This window comes from Zalophus californianus, chromosome 8 (assembly GCF_009762305.2).
Source record: "Zalophus californianus isolate mZalCal1 chromosome 8, mZalCal1.pri.v2, whole genome shotgun sequence".
Lineage (NCBI taxonomy): Eukaryota > Metazoa > Chordata > Mammalia > Carnivora > Otariidae > Zalophus > Zalophus californianus.
The window spans coordinates 115,640,096-115,658,997 of NC_045602.1; the positions used below are offsets into that span (position 1 = coordinate 115,640,096).

General features: G+C 49.3%; 2 protein-coding genes across 2 annotated transcripts in view; one reads left to right on the plus strand and one right to left on the minus strand.

Moving 5' to 3' along the window:
- The window catches only part of LOC113937039 (agouti signaling protein), a 31,090-nt gene extending 24,411 nt beyond the window's left edge, over positions 1-6,679 (plus strand). The window contains exon 4 of the mRNA XM_027620685.1: positions 6,520-6,679. Coding sequence (XP_027476486.1) covers positions 6,520-6,639 — 120 coding nt within the window. The 3' untranslated portion in view covers positions 6,640-6,679. The remainder of the gene's footprint in view (positions 1-6,519) is intronic.
- On the minus strand, positions 3,633-17,154 carry AHCY (adenosylhomocysteinase). Its single transcript, XM_027620682.2, has 10 exons — positions 16,997-17,154; positions 11,973-12,163; positions 10,776-10,851; positions 9,128-9,277; positions 8,120-8,232; positions 7,448-7,655; positions 7,272-7,359; positions 7,054-7,171; positions 5,620-5,814; positions 3,633-4,568 (listed from the first exon to the last, which is right to left on the minus strand). Exons 1-10 carry the CDS (start codon positions 17,022-17,024, stop codon positions 4,437-4,439), a joined length of 1,299 nt encoding a protein of 432 aa, XP_027476483.1. The 5' UTR covers positions 17,025-17,154; the 3' UTR covers positions 3,633-4,436.
- Positions 17,155-18,902: the final 1,748 nt, after the last annotated feature.

The following is an 18,902-nucleotide window of genomic DNA, read 5'->3' on the forward strand; positions in this document are numbered from 1 at the left end:
CCTGGGATCGAGCCCCACATCGGGCTCCCTGCTCCGCGGGAAGCCTGCTTCTCCCTCTCCCACTCCCCCTGCTTGTGTTCCCTCTCTCACTGTCTCTCTGTCAAATACATAAATAAAATCTTTAAAAAAAATAAAAATAAAAATAAAAAGCATACTGCCTAGCACTTGGGACCTTTGGGACCCCTGTGAGATTGTAACTCCCCCAGCCTGGGAGAGAAAGCGGTAGTCCTGGGGGTGTCTGGGAACAAGCACAGCTCTCCCTGGGTCCAGGCAGCCCATAGTAAGCTCCAGGGGTCGCTGTTGGACAATGTTCTACATTGCACACACCGGATTTCTAGTAAAAGTCCTAAAGCCCTGCAGTTGAGTCTGGACCTACTTGAGCCATGTGCCTGTCCTTGAGCCAGTTTGGAGAGCGGATAGATGAGGAAGGGACTGAAGCTGACTGACAAGGCCTGGATCACATCAGCGCCCCTGGCTGCCTCCATCACTTCAAGCAGGTTTCCTATCCGGGTCCCCTGGGGTAGTCCTGAGTGGGTCTCAGGAATAAGAATCTGGATTCCTGAGGTTCCCTGAAACTTTGGACCACCCCAAAACACAGTGGTGACCCCTGCCTGCTGTCTCTTCTAGTTCCCACTGGTATCAACAGGCCCACATGACCCCTCCAAGCTCATTACTCATGCCCAACACAACTTGAAAAGGATGCCAGCTAGACCCCAGCCTAGTAGGGCCCTGTCAACACACAGATGTGGGCAGAGGGGCCTGGTTGGTATCCAGGAAAGAGCTCCGATCTGGAGGCAAGCTGAACACCTGGATCTGCAGGATGACTCTGAGTGTCACTTAAGCTCTCTGAGCCTCGACTTCTCCATATACAAATGCTGGATTTGTATTGTAGATGCTCTAAGGCCTTTCCTGGTTCTAAGAGCCTATGATTTTTTTTCTGAAGTGTTGTCTAATTTTCCAAATATTCTAAATTCTCTGCCCTCAAAACTGCTCCCTCACACCCACTGTGCTTGACACAACACTAAAAACTTGACATGAAACTCTTCATACATGTTACATCATTTGACCCTCAAAACAGCCACCTGAGGTAGATACTCGTGCCTGCCCCAAGTCACATGGTGTTAACAGCAGACCCATGTCTCCTCCTTTCAAAGCCCAGCCCCCTGCTCCACAACCCCCACCCAACCCCCAAATGCCTTAACCTCCTTTCTCCATTACCTGGGGGCGGGGGGGTGGTGCGGAAACAGCCATGGCCAGGTTAGATACTACAGGACCCTTGGCCAATTCCTTCTCTCCCCATGAAGCTTTGATGGTGGAGCCCAGACATCAGGAGTGGGGACTGGGGACATAGGAGACACATCATCTTTCATTGTAGGTACCTGGTCAGTGTTAGACATGTGACAGATTAGCAGACCTGAGATCAGAGGCAAGGCTGAGACCAGATGTAAAAGGAGGGGGTTGTTTTTATACACAGTGTAGTTTTATTGAGTTTACCTGAGGCCATCCCCATTTCTACATGTAAGTGTACAAACATTTGTGTCTTAGTGAGGATGTTGCTCGAAAGATACTTATACACAGTGTAGGAGAGGGTGTTTCAGAAGAAAGATTCTAAGAACTGGCAGGACATTTCCAAACAGGAAAGAGGAAAAAAAGGCCTGGATAACAGAAACCAGAACTCCTGGGAGACTGGAGGTGGGGGATTGCATGGGATGTCACAGGAGGGAACTCTAGAAAGGTTATTTTCTAGGTCTGGAAGGAGGCGGGCTTGAGGGAAGGGAATGTGCTTACACAAAGGCAGGGGCTTCTTGGAGGGAGCAGCATGACTGCCATGTGAGCCAAAGTGTCTAACCTCTCCGGCTCAGAGGAACAGTGGCCTGCCCCTCTTTTCCACTGAGAGGTCATTGTCCCAAAGACCACCATGGTAGAGTTGCTGAGGTGGGTGCTGTGGGCAGCACTCTCTGGTGGAAGTCTTGCCTTTAGGGGATCTGTATTACAGTTCCAGAGTTACTGATCCAAATGCTGGGCAGTCCTAAACCTGGGCCTGTGGGTATGGATAGGGCTTGGATCGGGGCTCAGAATCCTACCTAGTAACAAAAGCCAGTTCACTCTCATGGCTCCTTTCAGAGCCTGTTTCCTGATCTGCAAAACAGGAATTCAAGTCCCTACAAGGTTATCACAAGGAGTAAGTAAGCACTTCCTTAGCACAATGCCTGATGGACAATTAGGTATGCAAGAAACAGCAGTGGGCATGGTAATGGATCTGTTTGACCACTGGTGTCGCAATCAGTTGAGAAGTGGGTCCTATGTCATTTGTTACTGGTAATCGTTGAAGTACCAAAATTCATAAAATTATTTACATTACAGTGGAGTCGTGTCATATATGCATACAACGTATTGTATGACCTGGAGTCAGGCTACTTGGCCTCTCTGAACCTCTGTCCTCATTAGTAACATGGGAATAATAATACCACCTCATAGCCGGAGGCTGAGAATACAAACATGAACAAACCACATTTGTGGAACGTTCAGTCAAGTAGGGACATTTCAGGAGCCTGTGCAGCTCAAGGATTAAAACCAGCGATCTCACCTTAGTGTTCAAAGCCTTTCCTTCCTATCCTCCAGGCCACCTTTCGAGCCCTTGACCTCAGGGCTCCCCCCAACTACAGCCAAACAACTCTTTCCTACCCCATCCCCTCAACTCACTCTTGCTTAAGCTGTTCTTCTGCCCGGAATGCCCTCGGCATCAATTCCTCCTGTTAAAGATCATCAGTTCTTTCCAAATCCATTTCAAGCATCACCTCTTCCCTGCTGCCTTTCTCCTCTTACTGCCAGGGACTGAACTCGAAAGCTGGGCAGAGAAAAAGGAATGCCAGCAGATGGCAAAGCTGTTTTTTAAGGGCATTCTCCCTCTAGCTTGAGATCCCAGAAGGCTAGGGTCAGGTCTCAAATATCCCAATAGCCCCATCAGGCCCTCCATCCAGTGAATGACCCTTAGAATAGGCTCCAGTTACCCTTTCCAGGTGGGTTGACTTCCAAGACCAGCACAGAGTTCAACATATGACCATTTCAGCAAATAGGAGGGACCTCAATTTCCTGTAAGTGGCCTCTTATAAACTGTGGGACTTTAGGAAAGACATTTAATCTGAGTCTCCACTCTCGACTATAAAATTAGGGTAACATTATTACTAAGCTTATTGTGAGAATAAAGAAAATCAATTACGAAGCACCTAGCATCCAATAGATGCTCAATAAATAATAGCTCCCCCCCCAAAGTAGCACTGGATCAACCCAAAGTATAAAGGGGGAGGAAAAGAAAATATGAATGGAACACACAAAAATATAAGGTAGAGGAAAACATTTGAACATGGATTACAGTAAATATAAGTGGGCTAAATTCACCTATTAAATGATAAATTAGGTTAAAAAACAGGCTGTTTACAAGACATACCTCAAGAGACAGAATTCTCTCTTCGCTTTACCCATTCTTCCAAGTCCAAGGATTTGCCTGCAGCCTTAATCACCCCACACTGCCGACAACCCCTTGTCTTCATCAGCACGCAACTATTACTTCTTACTACTTATGCCATATATTGTTGGCTGTGGATTATCTATATAATAAAGGCTCAGAATTCTTTTAGGCACCAAAATTTTTATTTACCCACCTTCCTGCTCTCTTTTAACATTATAAACATTAATTAAACATTATAAACCAAATTAATCTTTTTGATCCAGGGTTGTGATAGGAACCATCATATTACAAAGAGGTGGTAGATCTATGCCTGCTTTTAATGATTCTCTGGCCTCTCTCAACCTCTGGCTGTCACTTCTCTTATCCTTTTTTGGCTGTCCCTTAACGGTATATTCTAACCTCTGTAAAATAGAAATTTAAAGTACTAACTTCATTGTTCTGTGAAACCTCTTAAACAAGAGAATGCCCAGCACTAAGGTGGGCTCTCAGGGGCATCAAACTCCCAAAAGTTCCTCCCTGTTCTTTGACATAGTTCATTCTCATCTGTCATGGGCTGAGGAACCAGTGAACCAGTAAACTAAGAACATGTGTACCAAGTCCATAGGCCAGGTGAGGGCCTAGATGGTAAAGTGCATGCACTTTGTGACCACCATTGCTGACTTCCAACCCAAGTAAGGACTGACTGAGTGAGCAGTTCCAAAATCCCTGAGCTCACGGTTCCCTGTGGGTTATCTCCTGTGTACTTCTATCATGACCAGGGCTTGAGAAGGGGCTTCTCAATTCCTTCTGCCACACTTACAACAGTATGAGGGATGCACCAGAGGCCAAAGACAGAGTGACTAGTTCTGGGGAGTAAGTGGGGGACATTAACAAAACTATCTCAAAGTTGGTGCCATTTGCTCTTGGGGGAAGAGAGGTGGAACCCCAGCAAGGCCAGCAGTTATAAGGCAAACAATAGGCCTGGTTCTCAGTAGCGGTAATGATCAGGCTTGAAGGGGCCATCACGGGACAAGCCCAGGTACTGGGCCTGCTTCTCAGTCAGTTTGGTCAGCTTCACATTCAGCTTACCCAGGTGGGCTTCAGCCACTGCTTCATCCAACTGGAGAGAAACACAGGAAGATCTAGAATCAGTGCCATGCTCTGGGACCCCTTACCTGCATCCAGTTACCAACAGAGACAAGAACTACTCTTGAAGTATCTGTCATACGTGTTGTAACATGTATGTATACATATTACCTCATTCTATCCTCACAGCCAGCCTCAGTGGATGTGGTTTTTGGCTGCCCAGCTGCCCTTCCTCAAGAGGAAGTAGCCCTGGTGAGACCATCAACTACATCTCCTTCCTCATCCTCCACCAACCCAAGCAACCAGCCAAATGCTGCTCTGGAATTTATCTAGGACAGAACATATTTTCTATGACAGAGACAGGGATTCTTCAATTTCTATAACAGGGAGGGAATCTTAAACAGGGAAGGTATCGGTCTCAGCTCGTCAGTGGCAAGTCTATTAGACAAGTGAAGTGAATATAAAGAAGAAAACAGCCAAGACACAGAGGAAGATGAATCCCTAGGTCCACTGTCTGAATTTTAGACTTCTCCTTTATATAGGCAAGAGTTCCCTTTTAGATTAAAATGGTTGTGATCGTTTTAAAATATATCTTTAAATTCTTTGTCCATAAATTCGTAATACCCTTTCCTTCAAGCGCCAATTCCTCACTCTCTGAGTGACTCACTTCTAATGAATAGAATAAAGCAGAAAAGATGTTGTGAGACTTGGGAGACTAGGTCCTAAAAGGCCCTTGCAGCTTCCTCCTTTGCTCTCCCGTAGATCACTCACTCTAGGGGAAGGCCAGCTGCCACCTCGTCAGGACACTTAAGCAGCCCCATGGGGACAGACCCATGTGGTGGTCCTCATCAGGATACTTAAGCCCTATGGGGACAGACCCATGCAGTGAGGAACTGAGACCTGCCAACACTGACATGAACTGAATCTTCCAGCCTCAGTCAAGCCTTCAGATGACAACAGCCACTCTCTGGGAGTCATTCCCTGATTTTGGGCCTCAGTTTCCTCTTCCTTTAAATGGAGAGAATGATTTCTGCCCTATGGAGGACGCTGGGAGGACCCCGGAGAGGGTAGAAATGCAAACCCACCGTCTTGGGCAGGAAGTGGACCCCAACAGAATACTTGTCTGGGTGGGTCCACAACTCTATCTGTGCCAGCACTTGGTTGGTGAACGAGTTGCTCATCACAAAGCTGGGATGGCCCATGGCGCAGCCCAGGTTGACCAGCCGGCCCTCAGCCAACAGGATGATCCGGCGCCCATTTTTCAGCCAGTAGCGGTCCACCTGCAAGTGGGCAGAGCAGCAGTGAGGGTCGGCGGGGCACTCTTCCCAATGTCCATCCCTGCCTCATCCTACCCTCTTGTCCAGCAGGCTTTCCTGCCTCCAATGGTGTCTGTGAAGGGACTGGACTGTCCTAGAACAACCCCCAGCACAGGGCCTGGCACTCACAATTAGTTAAGATATTAAGAATATTAATATTTATGGGCGCCTGGGTGGCTCAGTTGGTTGGGCGACTGCCTTCGGCTCAGGTCATGGTCCCGGAGTCCCGGGATCGAGTCCCGCATCGGGCTCCCTGCTCGGCGGGGGGGTCTGCTTCTCCCTCTGACCCTCTTCCCTCTCATGCTCTCTATCTCTCTCTCTCTCAAATAAATAAATAAAAATCTTTAAAAAAAAAGAATATTAATATTTATTAAGATATAATATTTATTAATATTTATCGTAGCTCTGAGCTACAGACCTCACGGGTCTGCTGTGAGAATTTAATGGGCTGACACGTGTAAAGCACTTGACACATGGCTTGGCAGATACTAAGTACTTAGTAAGTATTAGCTAATGTTATTATCATTATTATTGCCATATGCCCTGGGCTAAGAGCATACACAAACTAATTGTGTGTGTGTGTGTGTGTGTGTGTGTGTGTATAATTATCACATTTGATTCTACTAACAACCCTATGATTTAAGTACTATTATTATCCTCATTTCACAGATAGAGAAACTGAAGTTTAAAGGGTTAAGTTGCTGCACTTTGAGCCTGAACATTTTGAAGATAAATCCTATGTTCTCAATCATCATGCTTAGTCAAAGTTGGAGTGGTGCTCAACCTTAGCTGCACAGCAGAATCATCTTGGGAGCTTTAAAAAAAAAAATGGGGATGTCTTGGGCGCCTGGGTGGCTCAGTTGGTTGAGCGGCTGCCTTCGGCTCAGGTCATGATCCTGGAGTCCCGGGATCGAGTCCCGCATCGGGCTCCCTGCTCAGCGGGGGGTCTGCTTCTCCCTCGGACCCTCCCCCCTCTCATGTGCTTTCTCTCTCTCTCTCTCAAATAAATAAATCTTTAAAAAAAAAATGGAGATGTCTTGGTGTCACTCTAAGATTCTGATTTAAGTGGCCCTGAAACCAGGCCCTCGTCCTCCCCCATTCCACTGCCCAGGTTGCCAGAGCCTCATCTACCCTCCTTGGTGACCAGCCCACAAACACATCCCCCTCTGTGTTCCATCTGCCCACCTTGCTGGGGCTTCTCACCTGGGGCTTGATGTTCACCTTCTCCACAGCATTTTCGTTCAGCCACTTGACATCAATCTCCACGTCAAAGTGTCCAATGTTACAGACGATGGAGTCATCTTTCATCTGCTCAAAGTGCCTGTTGGGGAGTGCCGACCCATGGAAGACAGTCAGGGACAAAGAGCAGCCCCAAGCCTGCCTTCTTCCTCGCTCCCCATGACCCCCAACCTGGCACCTACCGGCCAAGGATGATGTCAGTACAGCCTGTGGTGGTGACAAATATGTTGCCCTCCTGACAGGCCTCATCCATAGTGGTCACCTCATAGCCTGTGCAGAGACGGTGTCCACGGGTCATCCAGGGTGGCCCTGCCCCTCTGGCCCCAGTGGCTGACAGCCAACCCTTGCCCTATCATACCCTCCATGGCAGCCTGCAGTGCATTGATGGGGTCGATCTCCGTGATGATGACGCGGGCCCCAAAACCCCTCAGGGCCTGGGCACAACCTTTGCCCACGTCGCCATAGCCTGCCACCACTGCCACCTTGCCTGCAATCATCACATCTGTAGCCCTCTTGATGCCATCTATAAGAGACTCCCGGCAGCCATACAGGTTGTCGAACTTGCTCTGAAAGAAGAGGGGGCAAAAGGGTGACAGGGGCAGGCAAGGCCCTGGGGCCTCAGACCTACTCTCAGCCTCTTGGCCCTAGGGGGTCTTGGGCTGATCACTTCTCGTGACTGCTCCCCACCAGCTAATGTGCTCATATGCCCCTTGTTCGGATCAGCCCAAGACGGTCTCCCTAGCCTTTCTATGCCAGTCTAGAAGGCCTCCTAAGGATCAACTGCTAAGAGAGATTGCCTAGAATCTGCTTCACTTTAAAGCTCTTGCTGCCCAGCTCTAAAACTCATGGTATAGTTCTTCCCTCTTTAATGCACTTATTACCCTCAGTCACTTATTACCCCTTTATCCCCCCTCAAATGAGGGCTTCAAGTCCCTAGCCTACAGCCTGCCCAGGGGCCTTTCTTCAGAGGCCTACTCCTGAGCTGCACTGGGAATGAACAGCTGAACATGACACTGCCCCACAGACTTACCTTGGTGACAGAGTCATTGACGTTCATGGCAGGCACCTTCAGCTTCCCGTTGGCCATCATCTTGTATAGGTTGTGGACCCCCGTTGTGGTCTCTTCAGAAATGCCTCGGATGCCTGGACCAGAGAGGAGGGAATGAGGCTAAGGCCAGGAAGGGATAACGGCAGTGCCTCCGGGATGAGACCCCCAAGAGCCTCAAAGAGCCCCCACCTCAACTCACCCAAATTCCTCATCTCTGCCCCCAAAAGCTACTTTTCTTTCTGGGTTCCCATCTCTGACCGATACCAGCCACCCAATCCTCCAGGCCAGCATGCAAGACGAGTCACCACCATCACCAGGCCTAAGGACTGTCTCCCAGTAATCCCTAGGCGCTCCATTCCTACTGCCACCGCCCTAGTCCCTGCCACCATCGTCTCTTGCCTGGTCTCCCAGCCACGACCCATCTTCTACACAGAAGCCAGCAGCCATTTCTAATGTGTATATTTTCAGATAAATCTTTTTAATACCACCCAATTACGTCTCTTTGCTCTTAGGATCAAGCCAAACTCCTCTCTTGGCCTGTTAAGTCCTTACACATCTGCCCTTAATTAAAGCTCCAGCCACCCCCTGCAATTCTCCCCAGTAAAGAACTGCCAAGTTGGCTTCCGTTGAGTTTCCTGAATAGTCCATCCTTTCCTGCCTCAGGGCCTTTGTACTCACTACCCCCTCTACATTCCTTCCCACCCTGATTTAACAAAGCTGACTCCTTCCCAGCTGTTCCCAGCCCTGGCCTTATGCTTGCCCTCAAACCAGACCTGAGCCAGGCCTCCCCTCACTGCCTCAGCCCCACACCATCAGAAATCAGGAAGACAGGCCCCAGCGTGTCTGCAGGAACCTGCCATCCTCCCATTTTCCAGAGAATGGGCTGCTCTAGGCAGTGGAGTTCTGCCAGGCCTGCTGCTTTCACATGGGCAAGCAGGCCCCATCTAGACTCCCCACACCCTGCCCACCCACCTACTCTACCCCACCTACCTGACAGGAGCTGTGGGTACTTGGTGTGCACGAGGTTGGTGAGGTCGCCTCCGTCATCCAGAATCATGTTGAGGGGCCCGTCCTTGAAGTACAGTGTCTGCTCAATGCACCACAGGTACTCCTCGTCCGTTTCACCCTTCCAGGCGTACACTGGAGGTTGAGCGGCACAGTACATCAGGGCCTGGCCTTCCCCACTGATGCCTGCTCCAGGGAACCACCCGAACACAGCCAATTCGATCTCCAACCAAATTCCCAGCCCCAGCCACCTCCAGCCCCTCTGAGGACTCAGGCGGTGAAAAGAACAGAACTTGGAACCAGATAGGTCTGAGTGCAAATCCTAGCTCTACATTCACCAGCTGTGTGACTTTGAGCAAATCACTTTACCTCTGTGAGGCTCAATTTCTTCATCTCTTAATAGTACTGATTAAGTGAGATGGAAGCCAAGGACAGCCCCCCAGATATAAGTATCTGGAAATAATTCTATCCTTCCCTCTCCCCTTCTGTCTGAGCCCCAAGGCCTGGGACATCAACCAGTGACTGGGGCTCCCACCCACAATGCCTGCTGCTGGAATGAAGGTGCTACAGGATCAGTGAGCCACACTTAGGTGGGCCCATGAGCCAAGATCCAAGATTCATTCTGCACTGGAAGGATTTGAGGGCCCAGCAGTCTCTGTGGGGGGGTTGTCCTGGGCTAAATCTGGTCAAAAAATTACCAATAGCAGCTACTATGCATGGAGCACTTTCTCTGTGCCAGACATTAGTCCAACTACCTCAGGCTCCATCTCATCTTTCCTCACAGTAACACTCTCAGGCAGGCATGACCATCATTATCATTCACAGATGCCCTGAGAAGGGCTAAAAGGTGCCCAGGTCACTCAGCATGGGCATTCCAGAACAGGCACCATTATCCAGGACTCCTAACTGCCAGCCCAGACTGGGTCACTGACGTTGGGCTCCCATGAATCTCCTGTGAGCACACGAAACTGGCCAAACAGGCCCAGCTGCCCCCTCCCCCAAACTACAGCAGACAGTGGTCTTGAAAACAAGGTCTTTCCCAGAAAAGGGTCACGGAGCCAAATAAGGCTAAGGAGTGGGGGACCTGCCAGTCCAGGCTCTGGAAGGTTCCTCCCCCACCCAAACCTATGGCTGGTTAGAGGGAATTGTCAATGTCCTAATTAATCACCACCAGAGCTAACCACTTCCCTCCCCAAGTCCCAGCAGACGTGTGCCTGTTTCTCTAGCAGCTTGTGATAAAGTATTTCCTCAGCCCCCTAGACCACCAGACCCTAGGCAACAGACCTCTGAGGCTCTTTTTCTGCTCGGTATCCCTCCCTGATTCTTTTGGAAATAGACCTACATCTTCCTTTAAGGAACTTCTTCTCCTCAACATCATGTGGTTCCCAATCATAAGATCCCACCCTCCCTGGATACATGATTGGAGATGGGCCAGTAAGTGCATTTCATAGGATTTTAGATGACAGTGGGACAAGACAACTCTTTCCTTAAATTACTAGACTAGAATTCTGCAACCATGACTCCTCTCCCCCACCATGGGAAAACCTGTCGCAGTGGGGGTCAGTGAAGCAAACAGGGAGAAGCAGAGCCCCAGCATGCATTCCCACATCCCTCGGCAGCAAACAGGACTCACCTGGAATGCCAGCCTTCGCAATGGCGGCAGCTGCATGGTCCTGGGTAGAGAAGATGTTGCAGCTGGACCACTGCACCTAGAACGGCCAACAAGACAGGGCTGCTGGTCACAGACAGCTCATCTACTGGACGGCGATCAAGCAAAGCCCTGCATCAGGGGGGAAGAGGCCCAACAGGTTCTTCAACCATAGGCTGGGGACAACTGGTGAGTGGACGGGAGCCAGAGCATTAACGAAACCCAATTTAGGTTTTAAAACATCACCTGGTGCTGTGTGTGGAGGGCAAAGGGCTCCACAAGGAAGCAAGGAGACAAGTGAAGAAGCTGCTGTAAGAGTTCAGACCAGAAATGCAATGGTAGCAATGGAGGTGATGATGGGTCTATTCTGAAGGTTTAGATGACAGAATTTGCTGTGGGATTAGTTGTTGGGGTGAAAGAGAAAAAGGAGTCGGGGATGAACTGAGAGAACCTGGAAGGCTGATGTTTCCATTTACGTACAGGAGGAAGATTGCGGGGGGGGGGGGGGGCAGGAAATCATGAGTTTGGACATGTTGAGGTTGAGATGTCTATAAGATCTCTAAGTGGAGATGACTGACACATCAGCTGCCAGATACATAAGTCTGGAGTTGCAGGGAGAAGTCCAGGCTACATATATATATACACATATATTTGGGAGTCATACAGACAGTATCTAAAGCCATAAAATCAGACCACTGAGTATGAATGTTGAAAAGAAACAAGAGGTCCAAGGACTGAGTGTTGGTATACTCTGTTAGTTGGTTTTGGCTGCTCTTCCCTGCCCCGTCTTGGGAAACCGTCTTACTCCAAAACTCTCAGAGAGCTTAGAAGAGCTGCCAGCCATTGGTACTTATAACCCAGGCTGAAACAAGGAGAGCACACCATCCTTCTGGCACCGTGACTGCTCCATGGTGGGCATGTGACCCTGGGAGGGCCAATGAGAGGTAGTCCTTAGACGCCTCAGTGGGATATCACTGTTGAGTTTTTCCTACCCAGAGCTCCTCAGTCAGGAGGATGTGAACTGAAGGAACTCAAACTATCTTCCCAATCAGGGCGAAAATATGCCTAAGAATAGTTACCACAAAGGGTGGTGACACTGTGACAAGCTTGGAGCCCCTGCTGGGCCCCAGGGGCACCACATTGGACTTATCCACCCCCCACAGGAAATGCTGAGGGCCTCACCTCTGCGCCCAGGGCCACGAGGGTCTCAATGAGGACAGCTGTCTCCACAGTCATGTGTAAGCAGCCAGCGATGCGGGCACCCTTCAGTGGCTTAGAGGCCGAGTACATCTCCCTCATGCGCATCAGGCCCGGCATCTCATTCTCCGCGATGTCCAGGGCCTTGCGTCCCCAGGAGGCCAGGCTGATGTCGGCTGCAGGGCCATGACGGATGGGAGTTCCATGAGCTGCCTCCTCCCAACCACAAAACACCACCATTCTCACTCATCCACTTGTGGACACAAAACACTAAAGTGAGCAATCTGGTCTCCGCACTCTCACTCACTCAACAAGGACTTATGGAGCCAGGCCAGTCAAAGACAGACATGGTCCCTGCCTAACCCCAGCTTACAGCCTTGTGGGAGAACACATGTAAACAAAGAATCGCACAGGTATGTGAAAATTACAAGTAAGTGCCCCTTGAAAAACAGCTATCAGCCTATAACATACCTCCCACTACCCTTTTTTTTTTTTAAAGATTTTATTTATTTATTTGAGAGAGGAGAATGAGAGAGCGAGAGAGAGCATGAGAGGGGGTAAGGTCAGAGGGAGAAGCAGACTCCCTGATGAGCAGGGAGCCCTGAGCTGAAGGTAGTCACCCAAGTGAGCCACCCAGGTGCCTCCCACTACCCTTTCTGATGTCACCTACCAACCGCTCATTCCCTAAAGATTTTGGCTCCTGGCGCTCCATCTTCCAAGTCATCATTCTTCATGACTTCATCACTCATAAATGATATACAACACATTGGACTCAACACAGTTGCTTGATCTTCTTGACCATATGAAAATGCTCCTTCAGGCACCTGGGTGGTTCAGTCGTTAAGCGTCTGCCTTCGGCTCAGGTCATGATCTCAGGGTCCTGGGATCAAGTCCCGCGTCGGGCTCCCTGCTCGGCGGGGAGTCTGCTTCTCTCTCTCCCACTCCCCCCTCGTGTGCTCTCTCTCTCTCAAATAAATAAAATCTTAAAAAAAAAAAAAGAAAAGAAAATGCTGCTTCCCCACTACGAATGTTTCTTTCCACTCGGAGTAAACTCACCTGTGTAACTAATGCTCTTGGCCTCTCTCTGCCCGAGGGGAAGCCAGCGTGACTGGTCTGATTGGTAAACTTGGGAGGAATAAAGGGCATGCTCAGTTCAGCTCTCCCTTCTGCAAGCAAGCAGTAACCAGCCAGCCTGCAGGGAGCAAGTTCTTCCACATGAGGACCTACCTAAGCTCACCTTGCCTGTACCTGGAGGGTAACTGCTGAATTTGGCAGTTTGTTAGCAGGATCATCGGGCTTCAAGAGTCATCTATAAAGCCTCTGGCTTTGATGTTATCAGTAATGAGAGTTATATTTTGGCTTCTGACACCCCAAATGTGTCAAATTTGTCCAAATTCTCAGACAGGAAAGAAGAATACTATAATAAGCTCTCTCACCATCTCAATACTCTTCTCTCTAATAATCTCACCCTCGCTCTCTCCCAGGCCACCCCAGCCCACTCCCTAGGTCAGTGGTTACAAACTTCCCTGGTAAGTCATCAGGCAATACTTGTAACATACCCCTGGAAAAAAAGATTCAATAGTTCCAGGATGAGGGGACTCCTGGTGATTTTTATCTTTAGGGAAATTTAGATCCTGCCAATCACCCAAAGAGGTGGTGGGTGGGAGGGAAAGGACCGTAGAGAATTTAATAGTAACAAATAATGAAACTAAGTCCGCTTCCTACCGTGTATCTAAACAATTTCAGAGAAGAAAATAGTCCTCCCTCATGGGAGGGACGACTCCCACAGTGCCTCAATATGCACCCCCTCCCCTTTCACCCTCCCACCCCACCCCCACCCATCTACCTTGGCAGGCCATCACCAATTCTGACCCCTCTTTGGAAATCTTGATTTCAAAACCAACTCTGGCCATGTCCCATCTTTCCAATCCTCTCCCTCTGGAGCCCCAGCTCCAATAACGGCAAAGCTGATCAGGTGAACCTCTAATGCATTAATCCTACCGATTTCCACAGTCCCTCACCACACCACCTTCTATTCTCAACTTCTTCCACAGTTTAAGATTCCCCTGTTCCCTCTGAGAACTCCTTGGCAAAACTCCCACCCTAGTTAAACCCAACCCTCCACTGCACCCAAGCCAGTGAGCCCAGCAGCAGGAAAATCACAACCATATGATGGTTGCACAGCTCAATACATTTGCTACAAATCATTGAATTGTACCTTTAAACGGGTGAATTTTATGGTATGTCAATTATACCTCTATAAAGTTGTTTTAAAAAAATGCATTATGTGGGGGCGTCTGGGTGGCTCAGTCCGTTAAGCTTTCGACTCTTGATTTCGGCTCAGGTCATGATCTCAGGGTTGTGAGATTGAGCCCTGCGTTGGGCTCCATGCTCAGCGTGGAGTCTGCTTAAGACTCTCTCTCCCCCTCTGCCTCCACCTTGTACTATCTTGTGTGCGCACACACTCTCTCTTAAAAAAAAAAAAAGAAAGAAAGAAAAATTTACTCTTTTCCTACTCTGTCCAAACCCCTAACACCTCTCCTCATCAACTAATGACCTCACTTCACAATTCATTGAGAAGAATTCAGAACTATGCCATATTTCCTTTGTGCAATCTACTAGTCCTCCTCTGTTGCAATAGATCAAGCATTCTTTTTATGAGAGAACAGTCTCGGGCGCCTGGGTTGCTCAGTTGGTTAAGCAACTGCCTTCGGCTCAGGTCATGATCCCGGAGTCCGGGGATCGAGTCCCGCATCGGGCTCCCTGCTCAGCGAGGAGCCTGCTTCTCCCTCTGGCCCTCCCCCCTCTCATGTACTCTCTCTCTTTCTCGCTCTCTCAAATAAATAAATAAATCTTAAAAAAAAAATAGTAAGAGAACAGTCTCTGCTGGATGGGGCTTGATCCCCTGTCCTCTCACCTTGCAGAACTTCACTGCTCCGCTGAATCTGTTCTCAAGGTCTCCCAAGACTGGCCTGATCCTACATCTATTGGCCAATTATCTATGTTCATGTTTCTCCCTGAAGCACTGCTCCCACTAATGATGTCCTCCTGAGGCTTATGCCCATCGTCCTGTGGTTTTCTTCCCACCCTCCTGCCTCCTCTTCCTATAACTGACTCTAATGTTTGGAAGCCTTCGGGGCTCCATCATCTCCCTCTTCTCTCTTACCAGATGAGCTCATCACATTACAGCTTTAAATACCTCCCCTACAGCAACAACTCCTATGTTATTTCCAGCCCAAACTTCTCCCCGGGATTTAGGACTCCTATAATCCAACTTACCTACTCAGCATCTCTACTTGGATACCCACCCAGCTGGATCTATTATGTGTCACATTTGAGCCCTTGGGACTCCTCCTCCCTCTCAAACTTTTACTTCCCCAATCTTCCCATTTTAGGAAATGAAACCACCATTTGACCAGCCACCCCAGCCAAAATCTTAAGATTTCTTGATTCCTCTTTTCTTTTCCCCTTTCACTGCCTCCCCCTTTTCCAGCCCATCAGCAACATTCCAAATAGGCCCTCAACCCTGACCAGCTGATCTCGCCACAGTATGACAAGCCCCCATTCTAGCTCAGGCACTGATGAGACCTTGACTTAACTTTTCTGGGCTTCAGTTTCATGGGGGCAACTGGCTACTTGATAAGCTACTATTTCCACACAATCTTTTTTTTTTTTTTTTGAAGATTTTATTTATTTGAGAGAGCACAAGCCGGGAGAGGGGCAGAGGACAAGGGAGAAGCAGACTCCCAGTGAGCAGGAGCCCAACTCGGGGGTCCATCCCAGGACCCTGAGATTGTAACCTGAGCCCAAGGCAGCCACCTAACCCACTTAGCCACCCAGGTGCCCTATTTCCACAGAATCTTTACAAGTACTTCCTACTAGTGCCTCAGTTTCTTCCTCTGTATAATAGGATAAAGTCCACTTCCAAAGACTATTTTGTAAACCTCGCAAATCACCAAATACACTGCAAGTGCTCCAAAAATACTGATGCCTTTCTCTAGGTTTAACGGTGTCTTGAATTTACTTTAAAAACTGCTAGCAGCCTGAACAGGTTCGTGCCGAAAGTTCATTAGGTTTGCTCCAAGTGTGTTCACTTATATACAGTGGTGAAAAGGTGTGCTTAGAGGCCTTCAAGGCCTACGTTCATATCCCGCCCCAACACCTCCCAGCTGTAAGATCTTGAGCAAGCTACCTTCATTCCTGTTTCTCTGCATACTCATCATCAAATGAGAAAGTAATAGTCCCTTCCCTAAAAAACCGTGAGAATAAAATGAATTGATGTAGAATAAAGATCAAAGGTGGTGCCCATCCCACAGTAAACGCCCATGAAACATCAACTGCCAGTTTATCAACTTCAATCCACAGGACAGCAAGGATTTTTCTAAGCACTCCAAATTTTCTTCGAGATTCTCTGCACGACTGTCCCTGCTGACCGGGAGAGTGACCCCAGAGGCTGCGTAACGAGCCCAAAGTCCCTTGTGGGTGGACTAGGGCCGGCCTCTGGCTCGCTCTCCAGGCCTCTCCTCCGCACACGCCTTAGGAACTCCAGTGCCCTCGCCTTCCCTACAGGAAGCCCAGACAGGGGTAGGCACTTGTTCGGGTTCACCCAGCTGGCCAAGGGGCCGGTCCAAGCCCAGACGGCAGGATCTTGGCCTCCTGGAGTAGGTCCCTGCAGGTGCCAACAGTCCCAGGCCGCGGCCAGGTGCGCGCTCTCCGCCTGGCCCAGCCTCCTCCCGGCGCTACACGCCGCCACTTGGCGGCTCCGCAGCCCGCGCCCCTGCACTGGGCCTCGCGCGGCACGCCGGGACTTGTAGTCCACGGCCGCCTCCGACGACGGGCTCGCTGCGACACGAGAACTCCAACCCCCAGGCGGCCTCGCAGGGCCAACATCAGCCGAGCCAAAGATTCAAGGGGACCATGAGCGCCCCGCGAGGGCCCCGCGGCCGCCTCCCAGGCAAATCCCCGGCGGGCGCGGAGCCGACCCAGCTAGCTGCACTCCTGGAACTCACCGACTTTGTAGGGCAGTTTGTCCGACATGCTGGTAGAGTTTCCGCACAGAGTGATGGACACGGACGAAGGGAGCTGGCACTGGGGCTAGGGACTAGCGCAGGAAGGGCGGCGCTGGGCAGGGATCTGCAGTAGGCGCCGGCGCCTTTAAATATCTTCCTCTATCTTGCATATTCATGAGTCCCGCTAGCGCTGAGTGGTCCGGGGAGGGGCCCAACGCAAGGTGGGAGGGCGCAGGGGCTGGAACAGACTTCGAATCCTGCTGAGAAAAAAAACCCGATTTTGTCCGCGGTGGGTCTGGAAGAGAGCTCCGGGAGAGGCCTGAGAGCAAACCTGAGGCTCCCTTTCTTTCGTTCGTTCAGCCAGGAAATCCATAATCAAAACCTAGTGAAACTGCTATTCTAACCAGCTCACCTCCCTGAGCCGCAATTTCCCCATTAGTAAAATGGACCGAATGATACCTACCAAACGGATTATACGTAAAGTTGCAATATCTCAGGTACCCAGCACATCCCAGATAATTCCACCTTCCCCTCCAGGTAACTACTATTCTGAGTTTAGGTAAATGTGCATGCATTATACTACTTTTACTACATATGTGTGCATTGTTAAACGTTTCATAGAATTCTTTCTGTATTTAAGACCTTTATATAAATGGTACCATACTGTACTTAGCCTTCTGCAACTTGCTTTTTTCTGTCAATATTACATTTGTACGAGTCACGCATATAGCTAAACATGTACTTATTTTTACTTTTGCTGGTGGACAGCATTTCATGTATATGTTCCATGATTATCTGTTCTATTTGCTGATGTCCAGGTTATATACAGTCTATCGCTAATGCATACATGGAGCAATGGACATTTCTGTACTTGTCTCTTAGTGCACATGTGTGGGTGTCTCTGGGGCAGCAATGTACCCGGGGGCGGAGTTTCTGAGCTGACATATTTGTAACTTTCCTAGATACTGCCAAATTGCTTTCCAAGGTAGTTTTACCATTTACCACCACCACCACCCCCACCCCCGTATTATCTGAGAGGGTCTGTTTTTCCATATCCCTGTGACCACTTGTCAGTCTAGCAAATTTCTGTTGCTGCCCTGGATGTGATGGATGTGAAAATGTATCTCCTTGTATTTTTAACTGGCCACCTGAAGACCCTTTAACATCTCTCAAAGAACCCTGCCCCCCCCCCACCCAACCGCCCAGCTGCTGTCCATTTTCTTCCTCCCCTTCTCAAACGTTTTCAGAGTTGTCCCTTTCCGGATCTGCACTTCTCACCTCCCACTCCGTTCTCAGCTATGTGGCCTCTACCCCCAGGTCTTGGCTGAAATTTTTGCAGCCAAGGTCATCAGGAAACCTGGCTGAATCCAACAGATATGCCTCGGCCTGCATTCCCACCCCCCTGCAGCACACAATAGACCTTGGCTTTCTCCTTCCTGTCTCTCCTCTCAGTATTTATTCCTGTTCACTCAGTTCCTTCTCTGACCTTAGCAGCTTCCTCTTTCTCTAGTGCCTTTAGATGTACCTTTTTCCTCTTGCTCTGCTCCTTCCTGTGCCATTTCACCCACACTTATGGCTGTTGTGACCATTTGTGTCAAGTTGCCCATGTGTCGGTGGATTAAAACAGAGCCCTATGCCAGAAGCCACCTGTTTCCCTTCTCAATCACTGTCCGTGGATTAAAACAGTGCCTTATGCCAGAAGCCACCTGTTTCCCTTCTCAATCACGTGCCCTTTCTCTCCACCCCACGAGTTATTGCTACAGTGAATTTTGCCTTAATCATTCCTGACATATTTGTAACTTTCCTAGATATTGCCAAATTGCTTTCCAAGGTAGTTTTACCATTTACGCACCCCCCAGTATTATCTGAGAGGGCCTGTTTTTCCATATCCCTGTGACCACTTGTC